Consider the following 14,310-nt stretch of genomic DNA (forward strand, 5'->3'; position numbering starts at 1 on the left):
AACTTGGTTGCACAAGGTCTGAGAAGTAGTATTTCAAATCTATTCACATAATCATTTTACTGTTGACCAAAATCCTCAGATAACCACTATCCATTGGTTTCAAGGCATGTATAATCAATCACTCATAATAATAATAAAAAAAGTGAATGCAATTTTGTTTTCAAAAATAAATATTACTCACTTTTGTCACCATAACCACCACAAAGTTCTTCTCATCTATTTTGTATTCTTTAAGAGCAGTATCATCATTAAGAATTTTACCTGGCAAATAAATCAGATGCAAGTTTGTAAGAGGTCATTCAACAGATTGTTACACGAGCTTGCTTTTCCCTTACAAAAACAGACCTCCAAAAACACATAAAAACAAGTCTTATGCAGGCTTATGAACACTAATAACTGTACAAAGATTCTAGCCATTAAGTTTTGGCAGTATATTTCCTATTAATGTTCCTCCTATGATGTCCCCAGTACTAGTTAGCTAGGAGACAGTCTTTCTACTTTGGTAGAATGCCCAACACTTGCTCAAAGTGTTGAATATGCTTCAAGTCATTTAAAACAGAAGTGTAAAATCTAGATTTAACTTTTAACACAGAGATGCAAGTAATGCAAAGGAAAGACTTTAGCGTACAATAAGCTGAACTGAGTATCTTATGCCTGCTTATATACTCTAGACATAATGAGAAAATTCCTGTCTGTTCTCTTCTGTTAGCACTTAAATTTAGAGAACTGTTTATGGTTCCCTGCCACAGTTTAAGTTTATCTACTTGAGATAAGTTCTTGACTTTACAACTTTAAAAATCTATTCTTAAAAGAAGGCTAAAACATTTGAAAAAGCTATGACTGTTCCACATCCTGCTACCTTGATAGAAGGATGAAAGACAATGATCAGATAACAGTAGAAATCTTTTCGTCTTATACTACCACTTCTTACACTTTATAAACTGAGATGGCACTGTGGCTATTTATCTCACTTCTACAAGAACTTAAGAATATATTAAACCACATAGGCATTTTGTAGAATTAGTTACTTCAAAGGAAATCCCACAAATCATAAAATGAAGTCTGTACTGCAGTGAGTTTTAGAGCAGCTTATTCTACTACAGAGTTTTCAGAAAATATTTTATTGCTTTAATTGATTCATTTTCTGAGGAAGATTCCAAATTTTCCAAATTGATTCATTTTCCAAAGAAGTGCCAAAGATCACTTCCCATTTCAAGATTAAAATACACACTTTCAAAACCATCCTCAGTCATGGTGGAATATACCATTTAACTGTAACTAGTAGGAGACATCCTTATACTGATGATTGCAAGGAAAAAAAGAGAAGTGTACACAAATACTATGGCACTTACAACACAAATTAGGTGGTACTGTCCTAGTCCCCACTGGTTTTATCTTGGCCCTTCAGGCCAAATAATCAAGAACGTATTATGTATACTGTAGTAGTAATAATACACGTAGCAGGTGGTGTGGAATCTGACTCACAACCTACACAGGCTTATTTCCACTTTTCTGCTGTATAAGCACTTTTGGGAATGAGCTTGCACAACGCATATATGCATGCAACCAATCTTCTCTAGACATACTGCTCTCAGGGTTCATAGACTGATAGAGATGACAACACTAGAGATTACTAATCACTGCTGACTAGCAGTGATTTATTTTTTTTAAATAAGAAACCATTTTAGTTACAAATGGGGTATTTCTTATCAGGTTCAGCTGGGATATCACTCTACCAATGCATGAAACTTCTAAAGTTCATTTTAATCCACGTAAAAATGTCACCATTGCACCCTTGTCGTACCCCTTGTACAAGATAAAAAATAAAATTCATCTTTGAGGAGCAAAGACAGGGTTATGAAAATATGGAGTGAACCATTACTAAGAGTACACTTCAATTGTAAATCTTATTTTTTACATTTTCTACTTCTTGTGGTTTATACAATGCTGCAGAACAATTCTGGCTTTTTTTTAATCACCAAATATTAATGATTTCATACAATTACATACATATTACATGAGGCCTTCCACCTTGTTAATATGTCTTTATTATATATGGGACTGTCACGCTCACATTCTTGATGTGCATTATCTTCACTCAAGGCCAAGGAACAAAATTTGCTAAGAAACATAGTTGTGGGAATTCCTACAAACAAGTGAAGACTGGACTCATCTTGGGATTATCACCTTTCTACTATGACGAGTGCCTTTATCTTACTAAAAGTGGAAAGCCAGTACTGCTTACAAAGCAGAAAGCTGGAAAAGTAGAAGACCACCAAAATTTCTTTTAGCCATGACTTGAGAGGAAAAAGTAGTAGAAGTGTGGGTTGTGGGATGGAATGTTGATATGAAGTGAACACAAAATCTGTCTCTATGCATTAGTAGTAACAGAATAGAGCAGTCAGATTGAAGATGATAGAAAAACATTACCATAAAATTTCACCAAACTATGTTAGTACAAACCTAGTAATTTCATGCCTTTATCTGAATTTAGCCTGCTTTTTGCTATTACATAATACATGTTTTTAATGACAATTTAGAAGTATTACAAATTGCAGAAACAAAGGTACTTGTACTAAAAAGACAAGGGTTTGGCAGTGGGTGTCTGTTGTCAACCTAAAAGAAATAACCTATTAAATTGTCTGAGGTACAGGGAGGATGCTTCAGGTATATATACAAAATAAACCAAATAGAAGACAAGAGACCCATAACAGAAAATGCTATCTGCTTAAATACTTTTTTTTTTTTTTTACAGCACCCAAGACTAAAGCTGTTAGCGTATTATGCCATGAGAGCACAAACAACAGAAACACAGAATTAAAACCCTCAAAAATCTGATATAAGTTTGAGAGGTCCCATTGACAATGAGGTTTGTTGCTGGTTTTCTTTTTGATTAAACTTGTTTGCCTTTCAGAATTTAACGTCTTTAGAAGACTTAACATTCAAATCAAAGTCAAAGAAGAATAGAAAAAATATGTTAGGTTCAGATACAACATCCTGAAAATATCTATTACCTGCATAAATTAGTTTTTGTCCAGCTACTGGAAAAGCATCTTTCCCCCTTTCTGATTCAATCTTCTCTTTCAGCGCCTTCACCTAGAGTACAGAAAGAGTCTTGTTGAAAAAAATTGCTTTACAACAAAAACCTTAAGTACACTTTGTTCTTAAGCTTTTATTTCTAAATAGTAGTTTTCAGTCATATATTGATTATGCACTTAAAGTACATCGGTCTTTCAAAGATGTCAGCAAAAACTTTCCTAGTGCAATGTGTACCCTTCCACAAATACTCTAATTCAAATACAAAGATGAGAGACAACTCATTTATCCATAAAAATTCTTAAGCACAAGACTACCACAGTAAGAAGCTGAGAAATCTGGTCAAAAATGCTTCTATCTTCTAACCCACTTCTCTTCCCTGTTCTTTCTCTGAATGCAGGGGTACACATACTATGCACAGCTAAAATTATTCTTTATCATGACTCTTCATGGAATGTCTTTTTTTTTTTTTTGTAAGGTCACAGTGACATTTGATTTAACTTGCTGGAATCACGTGAAACCTTGATAAGCAACAACTTGTGCAAATTGTCCAGTTGTTCATTTTACAGACATAGTTCTCAATTATTTCCCCTTCCCGATAATATGCGGAGCTTTGCGTAACAAATGTAAGCCTACCCCAAAATCATTTTGCCCTATTTACTTGTTTACACAGGCCACTGATTTATAGCCTACACCTTCAGAGCACTGCAAACAACAGCTCAAATGACACAGTTTTAGCTGCCATGAACCAGGGGGCATGCGTTCTCCACAAAGACTGCGTAACAATATCATGAAGAGACAAAGGTTGTTCTTGTAGAACAGTGTCTGTAGCAACACATTTGAAATCGTATACCTATATCAAAACATTCATTCTTGCTTCCTGACAGACAGATGCCGCCAATCTGTTATGAACTTACTGATCCAAACTCCACCTTCTAGAGCTTTCTTTTTCCTGCATATTCATAAGTTTTTTCATTCAACGCTTTGCTGTTAATAAGCATGTATCTAGCAATTCAACCAGCTACGCATGAGAAAATGCATTTGCCCTGACAGCTGAGCTGGACTGGGAATTATTTGTACCACAGGTAGCTGCAGTAGTATCATTGCTCTTAATTTCATTTTTTTTAAAGCAGTAGCTCACTACTAGGGTTGCTTACATAGTAAATATACTGAAACATCATTTTCAGATGTTAAATGGTAAGTATTTACTGAGACTCAAAAAAGCCAGCTTTTCAACACAATTAAAACCTGTCATCCACTTGACACGCCAGCCATACTTCCTGGTTTCCTATTATTCCTTTGTAAGTGCTGTAAATAACCTGTTTTATTTCTTCTTTTCCTTCATTGGCCTCCTCTCCTCCCTCTTCCTCTCAGATTTTACTTCTGAGGTTTATTAATGGGTTAATTCTTTCACATTTTGGATGTTTGGTCCAGCAGGGATTGACAAAACTTGAACACTGACGAGAAGCTGCATCTTTTCAACAGAAACAAGTAAGAGCTTGCTTGTTTTACTATACTTCTTAACCCATCAAAGGAGACCTGCAGAATATAATCCATTCTGTAAGCCTGCACCTAAGTGATACAGGTGACTGAACCACTAGACACACAAGGATACAGAACACAAGCTGGACATTTGCTTTTCCACAGCAAAACAGCAGCTCACCACTATCCATTAGTATTCGAGAAGGTCAAAGCATTAACTACTGTAATACTACTGTTTTGCTGATAGCATCATCAGTCTGTGCACTTCCTTGTACAAAAGTCAGTTCTATTCCTGGACTTACATTTATTTAATAGCTTAAGAAGATCGTTTCCTTGAAAACTAAAAATTTAAGTTGTGAATTCATCCCCAATTATTATTTAAAGCTGACAGTCACTCATAAAACAACAACCTACTTAAGCCATGGATAAGCTATCAAGCATCTTTTCTAAAACTTTTAAAGTATTAGGTTCTACAGGCAATGCCAGTTAAATTTCCTGCTCCCATCAGGGAACATTAACTCCAAAACCATGTTGAAAATACGTGGTTTAAATGCCCACATTTTAACATACTCCTTAACTATTCATGTATTTAGGTACTTGTACTAATGACTCAACGATGACACCTCAAAGCACTTTACTCAGTCACTAGGTCTGCTACAGATACAGAATAAATATTGTACTGTGATCAGCAAGTACTACCTATTTTGACAGAGAAAACTAAGGCTTTTTTCAAGTCCTCTGCACTCTATCAAGCTACTGTTTTCAGATGTCTCCTGACTTTCTGAAAGTTTTTATTATTGTTGATGTCATGACTATGGCCAGGACAAGCTAAACACACTAACACACAATAATTGCACTGTGTTTAGGAGTTTGGTATTTATTGCCTTTGTGAAATAGTGACTGTAAATGCAGATAACATTACAGAGTTACACGCAAGCAGTTACCACTGCTTTACCTTTGCTGTGTGACAGGAGCAGAGCTGTCAGTGGTCAGCAGGAGCAGAGCACCGAGTACGGTGATGCCACCTGCGAGTACAGTGATGCCACCTGCATGAGCTTGGAGTGTGGTAACTCCAGCTGTGCAAGCTTAGCCCCCCCCATGCATCCCTAGAGGTCCTCCACAGGCAGCTCTCACAGAATCACAGCAGCACACTGGGTAGGACAAAACAACGTGTTTGCTCCCCACATACAGAGGCACTATGGCTGGAACCCGCCAATACAGTGGCTATGAGTCGCTTCCTACAGGAATTTAAAAAAAAAAAAAAAAAAAAAAAAGAAATCAGGAGAGAAGGCTGTTACTATTTCCAATATAGGTCTCCTGTATTTTCTGTACTTGCTAGATATGTCAATCATTCTGGGAACACATAATATACTAAATTCAAACACAAATTACTTCAGACCTCTAACATTTCTCCAGCTGACAAACAGTTTACACAGAGCTAAAACAAATTTAAGCTTAACATAGCTCAACTAATTTACAGTAATTTGCTAACTATATGCATAGACACTGCCGTTTGCAAAGGCAAAGAACATTAACTTAAGCTTCTCATTTAACAGGACATGCACTCTAGTCTACAGCAAAACTTTTGCCATGCAAAGGTACATCATGTGGTATGTTGATTCACAGTTAACTTGACACATCATGAGCTCCACACTATAAATTAAGAAATTCTGGAATGTGGTTCAGGTTGTTCCTATTAAATTGGAAATGTAACATAAATACAAGTAATTTCCAGATGATACATTTCCAAACATGTCCTTACATTTCCAAACATGGCAACTGTTTATAGAGAAGAGTAATTTATATATGCGAAACCCTATTGTATCTCAGATGAATTGACTTAAGCGATCATACCTTTTTAATGGAAAAAATAAATGAACTTAAGCCAGCTCCTAACTACCAGCTTGAATTGTAGAGTGATTTGTGTTGGATGGGACCTTTAAGGATCACTTAAGTCAAAACTCCTGCCACAGACAGGAATATCTTCCATTAGATCAGGAGGCCCAGAGGCCCATCCAACCTGACTCTGAACACTTCCAGTGACGGGGTGTCCACAACTTCTCCAGGCTACTCCCCACTGTCCTGTTCCAGAGTCTCACCACCCTCACAATGGAATGTTTCTTCTTTATGTCCAGTCTAAATCTACCCTGCCTTTCAGTTTAAAACTCTTATCCCTTGTCCTGTTGCTACAGGCCTGGGTAACAAGTCTTGTTCAGTTTTTGTTAGAAGCCTCCTTTAAGTATTGAAAGGCTGCAGTAAGGTCTCCCTGGAGCTTTCTCTTCTCCATGATGAAGAAACCCAACCCTTTATTCACAGAAGAGGTGCTCCAGTACTGTGAATGTTTTCATGGCCCTCCTCTGGGAACAAACATGAATTATTTTCAGTGATGCTCAATGTCAAGACAAGACACAAGGGGCACAAATCAAAACACTGGAGGTTCCCTCCAAACATCAGGAAGGAATTCTTTACTGTGTGCGTAGTGGAGTCTCCCTCCTTGGAGATCTTCAAAAGTTGCCTAGACATGGTCCAGGGCAACCTGCTCTGGGTGTCCCTGCTTGAGCAGGGTGGTTGGACCACATGACCTCCAGGCACATGTTCCAACCTTACGCATTCTTTGAATTGACGCTTATTCTTAAAGATGGTTTCACAGAGTATGAATTGTATTTACTTTGCAGCACTGTGACTGCTGTATAGTCCCAGGAGAGATGCTCTGGGGACCCCAGCACAAGAAGGACCACAAAGATGATCAAGGAGCTGGAGCACTTCTATGAAGACAAGCTGAGGGAGCCAGGGTTGTTCAGCCATGAGAAGAGAAGGTTCCAGGGAAACTGGAACTGGCTGGGTGAAGAATGGATTGCAAGCAGCTCTGAGGAGAAGAATCTGGGGGTGTTTGTTGATAAGCTCAACATGAAGCATTTAAGGCCACGCTGCACGGGGCTTTGAGAAACACGGCCTAGTGGAAGGTGTCCCTGACCACAGCAGAGGGTTGGAATTAGATAATCTCTAGGGTCCCTTCCAGTCCCAACCATTCTATGAGTCCATGATCCTATATTCCAGTCCCTTGATCATATTAGTAGCCCTGCACTGGACTCTCTATTGTGTCCAGGTCTCTCTTGTAGTGGGGGGCCCACAACTGGACACAGTACTACAGGTATGGCCTCACCACTGCTGAGGGAAAGATCTCCTCTCTTGTCCTAATGTCTGTACTTTGCCTAATGCAGCCAAGAATAATGATAGCTTTCTTAGTGGCAAGGGCACATCGCTGACTCATGCTCAACTCGGTGCCCAGCAGTTCTCCCAGGTCCGTTTATGCAGAGCTGCTTTCCAGCTGGGTGACCCCCATCATGTCCTGGTGCCTGGGGCTGTTCCTACCCAGGGGCAGGACTGCAATTCTCCATGTTGAACTGCATGAGATCCAGCCAGCCAGGCCATTTCTCCAGCCTGTTAAGGTCCCCCTGGGTGGTTGTGAGGCCCTCTAGTGAGTCAGCCACTTCCCCAAGTTTCATGTCTTTGTGTCATCCATGAACTTACTGACAGTGCACTCCACCCCATCATCTAGGTTGTTAAGGAAGATGCCAAACAAGACTGACCCAGTACTGACCCTTAGGGTACTCTACCTGTTACTGGCCTACGTCTACACTTTGCACCACTGACTACAACCTGCTGGCACTGGCCCTTCAGCCAGTTTTTGATCCACCTCAATCTGCCCACCCAGCCCATACCTCCAACAGCTTCTCTACAAGGGACAGGGTAAAAGGCCTTACTGAAGTCCAGGTAGGCAACATCCATTGCTTCCCCCCATATACCAAACTGGTGATTTCATTACAGAAGCTGGTTGGGTTAGTCCATGTTCTGGTTTAATCTCAGCAGGCAGCTCAGCAACACACAGCTGCTCAGCTGGATGAGGGAGAGAATCAGAAAGGTGAAAACGCAATAACTCATGGCTTGAGAAAAAGACAATTAACTAAGTAAAGCAAAAGCCATGTGTGCAAGCAAAGCAAAACAAATAATTCACTTGCTGCATCCCATTGGCAGGCAGGTGTTTGGCCACTTCAAGCAAAGCAGGGCTCACCAAGCATAGCAGTTTCTTGGGAAGACAAACACCATCACTGTAAACAACCCCCCTTCCTCCTTTACCCCAGCTTTTACTGCTGAGCACGGCACCACGTGCATGGGACATCCCTTTGCCAATTTGGGCCAGCTGTACTGGCTGTGTCACCTACCAATTTCTTCTTGTGCACCCCCACCCTCCTCACTGGCAGGAAATCATTAGAAGCAGAAAACTCCTTGGCTCTGTGTAAGCACTGCTCTGCAACAACTAAAACCAGCAGTGTGTTATCGCTACTGTTTTCATTCACAAACCAAAACACAGCATCATTGGAGCCTCTATTAAGAAAATTAACTGTCCCAAACAAAACCACAACAGTTAGCCATGAATTCCCCTTTTTGAATCCATGCTGACTGATCTTGATTTTCTGCTCCTTCATACGTCTGAAATTGTTTCCAGAATAAGCTGTTCCATCACCTTGCCAGGGATCGAGGTATGGCTGAACTGGTAGTTCCCTGGGTCCTCTCTCTCACACTTTCTGAAGACAGGGCAAGACATTTGCTTTTCTCCAGTCTTCAGGCACTTCTCCCAGCTACTGTGACCAAGCGTTTATAGAAAGCAGACTCACAATCACATCTGCCAGCTCCTTCAGCACTCACGGGTGCAACCCACTGGGGCCCATGGTCTCAGGAATGGTCAGTCTGCCCAAGTATTCCCTGGCCTTGAGTACCATGATAACATTGCCTGTCTGCACTGCAAGCAGCATGGAGTACCTTGGCCTTTGCACTGCCCCAGGTAACCAGGTCTCCTGTTTCCTTCAGGAGAGGGCCCATATGTTCCCTAGTATTCCTTTTGCCATTGAGGCACTTGCAGAAGCCTTTCTTGTTGCTCTTGATGTCTGATGCACTGGAAACAGTACCCTAAAGATCTGGAAACAGAACACTTTTACACAACGATAGCAAATTTACAAATTAACTGATTTTTTATGCCCCCTATGAATTTCAGATGTGTGACTATCCCTACTAATCAGAGAATACTGAACACAATGCCCGTAAGAATATCTGCCATGAAATCTGTTTAATTAAGAGTCACAGCTGAACTCCTAACTGCAAAACAGGTATTTCAAAGAAATACCAGTCCCAGAGTGCATCCCAGATGGGCATCCTAAAAACAGGTTATGTGAAATTGATAGTGCTAAGATGCTGTCCTGGTTTTACTTAGGACAGAGTTAATTTTCCTCCTAGTAGGTGGTAGGGTGCTATGTTTTGGATTAGTATGGGAAGAGTGCTGATAACATGCTGATGTTTTAATTGTTGCAGAGCAGTGCTTACATCAAGCCAAGGACATTTCAGCTTCTCACTCTGTCCTGCCAGCGGGCAGGCTGGGGGTGCAGCAGGAGCTGGGAGGGGACAGACCCAGGACAGCTGACCCAAACTGGCCAAAGGGGTATTCCATACCGTATGGAGTCATGCTGAACTATATATAAGGGTAGCTAGCCAGGGTGGGGGTGGCAGGCTGCTTGGGGTTAGGCTGGGCATCGGTCAGCGAGTGGTGAGCAATTGCACTGTGCATCACTTGTTTCATACATATTATTGTTAGTAGTACTATTATCATCATTATTATTATTATTTTCCTGTCTTAATAAACTGTCTTTATCTCAATTCACTTTCCCAGAGGGTGAGCGAACGGCTGTGTGTTTAGCTGCCGGCTGGGTTAAACCACAACAGATGCCCAGCTGTTCCCTACAGTTATTTTAGCCACCTAAGTGCTGGGTTCCTTCTAGGCAAGTATTTCACATAACTCAAGTATACTAAACAAACTCACTCCCTTCTCTCTCACACACTGATATCAACTTCTTACCTTATACACTATGCCAAAATAGACAAGGAAAAATCAGGTGAGATAAAATCACATTTCTTAATTTCCAGTAAAAAAAAGTCACCAGTATACTTGTCATTTTTAACTACAGAGGCAAAATAATAACTCTGAATTTCTTGAGATCAATAGAGAAACTAGATATTAGAACCAAAATGGACACCTTCCCGCATCAAGTCACACCACAATCTTCATCAGGAATCTGATTCACAGATTAGTGGATCTAAAACCAAGTTTTTTTTGCTACCTCTTCCACTACAGGGTTGCTACAAAGTTTCTTCAAAGCCTTTTTGCTCATTTTCAGCCCAAATTAATTCACTGAGTATTAATACTCTTCAGTTTCTATGCCAGTGTTACAATTTAAGCATGAATAACCCTTCCACCTCGCTTGGTGTGTACCACTGTGCTTAGCACTACCAAGCCCTCCTCCCAGCTCATAACCTAAGCTAGCCTGGGCCCTTTAGCTTACTTTCACTTAATAGTCTCAGTCTTCCACACCATCACAGCACCTCTTTGCTATACCAATGGAAATTCATTCCTCCTGGGAATGGGTGGCCAGCAAGCATGTGGAACAGTGGCACTACTACTCTTGATGGAAATTCCAGGATTTATAAGCTTGAGGGTTTCATCTTTTGGACAGACATTTCCAAACAACAGGCCCTCCAATCAGATTGCCAAGCACAAGCTTTGAGTCCTTTAATTCCACCATGTTTCTATTGCTTTTGTACTCAAGTGTGTTATTCTTATCAAATTAATAAAAATACTATAAATAGATGGATCCCAAGACTAACTCCTAGAGACTTGCACTATCCACCTGCCTACAATTCAACTGTTTCGAGAAGGAACTCAGAGGGGGGTCTTTAATCCCTTTGCAATTCCTCTACCAATCTTCACCTGTTCCGCAACAGACTAACAAATTTATCCCAGACTGGAGAAACAGTCATCTTTAGACACGGTCAAAAGCTTTCAGTCCAAAGGCCTTTGCTCTTCTCCCCAACTGCTGAGCTAAGACATGTGGAGGCTACTCTGAACGCTTCTGTTTAGAGCTTGGGCTAACATTCCCAAGTTTTTCCTCCCACTGCTGCTGAAAACACATATACCACATGCTGTATGGTACAGAGAGTATATACAGACACTGCTCAATCAGTTGAGGATAACGTTGTATCCAACAGTAATCCAGATAATGAAGCAACAAACTGATCTGTGTCACAAATTTTAAAATCCTTAATCAAACTCCATGATCACACATTAATGGCAGACATTTTGCCTGTTACTGAAATGTCCGGGGCATAAGATGCTTCATATCTAGTAACTAAAGGTTTTATAGTAGATTCATTGATAAGACCACATTTGGTCCTAACTTTTCCTATGAATAATAAAAGCAGATTTTGTTGTTGCAAACCTACACTTACAGAAATCTCTCATGCGTGTTTACTTAATGGGACATTCAATAGTCAGGAAACCACCCTGAGAGTTGCAAGAACAGGTTACTGCCCTGCATCGGGTTCCAGAGGTATAACAGATGCAGTAATTGAGAAGGACCATAAGAGAGGAAGAGTCCTGTGAATCTGTTCATCTTTTCAAAAGCAGTTGAAAAAAATAGTATGTACTCAAGAAAAAAGGCACTTAGAGAATTATGACAATATTTTAAAACAGCCTCACAGGCAATATAAAGCATTCAAAAACTACCATATTTGCCATTCGCATGTGTGATGTTAAAGTCTGCATACAAAGAAAGCACGGCCTAGTAGATGAACAGCCTGGAAATGGCAAAGTAAAAATCCAAAATTTAGCTTTGCCATTTACTTCCTAAGCAATTATCTCTGCCATTCTAATTTCCTCTCCAGAACTGAGTTCATTTACACCTAGGTGAAGTTTATCAGTAGAGTAGTTGCTGTTACGCACTGCCTGGAGATCAACAAAATGAATTTCTAATCTCACAGTTGGCCTCTAGGCACTTCCATCCTTCATTTCCAAATTGACTTGAACACTGTTTAAAAAAGGAGACATTAGGGTCAACATTCTGATGCTAAATGATGACTGAAATGGCTGTACACATGAAGTTTTGTAGTGATACATGAATAGATTTCAACATAAAGCTGAGCTTTAAGCAACAGAAAAAATGCTAAGCTGTCAATATATTGCAAAAACAGTAGAAAGATGTGGCTTTTGACAGCTCTCAGTGCTCCCTATGAACTCACAGGGGCTTGCCTTAAGGAGAAAACTTACATTCTCTAAGCGGTGACACTTCCATGGTCATGCTGATTAGCATGAACAAGTCTATTCCCTTCAGACTGGTTCTATTGCTTTTACTCTATTTGAACAGTTTCTAATATGAGGAAAACTGGTAAGACATTTTAAGTAATAAGATGATTTTTTAAAAAACAAAACTCTTAATTCTGCATACTGACAAACCAATTAGAAGAGTAAAACAAGCTTTATTTAGGTACGCTCTAATGGCCTTCATTTTGGACACCAAAAAAAATAGTTAGAAATATGAAGCCCAGGCACTCAAGCTGGGGGGATGGAAGAAAAGTATTTCAGCCTCACTTCCCTTCCAGTCCTGAGTCTACTCTACCCCTGGTACAGGGAATGACAAGAGACAGGGAGAGATGTTAGCATTTATACTACACTCTGACTCAGTACACCTATAGCAGCCACCAGCCCTTTCCTCTGCTTTCTGCGTTCACTTGATGCTTCCTGCAGAGCACCATGCAAAAAGGAGAGCCTGCAAGGCCTCTGTCTGGTTCTGACAGTGCCCGGATGAGACATGCTGCACCTCACTATGTCCTGTAAGATAAAAACAGATTTGTTCAATGAGTCTACTTAATCCAAGTATCCTGTCACCCTTGGCAGGAGAAAACACTGGCAGCCACATCCTTTAGTCCTGTGTTTAAATAGATATATACATTTCCCTTCAGGAAAGCATTTTGCTGTGCTTCAGAAACACAATGAAAATACTTCCAAAAGACCTGCTAGTATGTATGCACAAGGGCAGGAGTAAGATTATAGAATGCTTGTTTACTCATACTATTCTTTAATGAGCCCATACATGTCCACCCCTCCACTGACCATAGATTACGAAGGAAACACTTTCTAGCCTGTTGTTATCCATATCAAGTACAGACACCTTGGCTTACCAATCATATTTAAAGCCTGTTTTGCACTTAGATACAGAAATATCTATACAACCTATATATTTAACTTGTCAGTTCACTCACTGGCCATCTTGGAAATAGCGCTCGAAGAAAGTTGGGACTGCTGAGAGATATAGCACATAATATTAACAAAAGTGTAATTATGGTACCAAAGTCTTTTTTTGTTGCTGGCAGTTAAACTGGAGAAGAATATTCCAAAAATAAAACTAAACTTATGACCACAGAGTTAACACATACAAAAAATAGTTAACAGAGAAAAACACATTCTAATATGAGTAAACTTATTTGTATTCAGAATTTATACCACCATAACTTATTCTTCATTATATTTTAAAGAATGTATGACATCCTATCCAAAGTTATTTGTAAATTATACCAGGATTATAAGAAAATATATTCTTGAAGATGTGACAGCCTAGATCTTCTTCAGCCAACAACTAAAACTACAACTTTCTGCTTGAAAAGTCTAACTCTAGCCATGAAACATGGAATGAAAGAGATTAGCCACAGAGGACAAGCAATTGCAGGAAAAAAAGAAAAAAAAAAAGAACACAAACATGTATTATGAAAACATAACTTTGAAATGCTATCATCTGTAAAGAAAGTATCGAAATAATGAAAAAATTTGCAGATTATCCCTAACACTCACTCTGGTAATTTCTGAAGCTACAATTTTTGCAGAGTCATCTATCAAACCTCAAGCAGCAAGTA

At 39.6% G+C, this 14,310-nt stretch overlaps 1 protein-coding gene across 1 annotated transcript in view; it reads right to left on the bottom strand.

Moving 5' to 3' along the window:
- RAD23B (RAD23 homolog B, nucleotide excision repair protein) overlaps positions 1 to 14,310 on the bottom strand; it is a 39,768-nt gene that overhangs the window by 20,844 nt on the left and 4,614 nt on the right. Inside the window, exons 2-3 of the mRNA XM_072030867.1 lie at positions 3,015 to 3,096; positions 182 to 261 (exon numbers count right to left, since the gene is read on the bottom strand). Of these exons, the coding sequence (XP_071886968.1) occupies positions 182 to 261; positions 3,015 to 3,096 (162 nt within the window). The remainder of the gene's footprint in view (positions 1 to 181; positions 262 to 3,014; positions 3,097 to 14,310) is intronic.

This window comes from Anas platyrhynchos, chromosome Z (assembly GCF_047663525.1).
Source record: "Anas platyrhynchos isolate ZD024472 breed Pekin duck chromosome Z, IASCAAS_PekinDuck_T2T, whole genome shotgun sequence".
Lineage (NCBI taxonomy): Eukaryota > Metazoa > Chordata > Aves > Anseriformes > Anatidae > Anas > Anas platyrhynchos.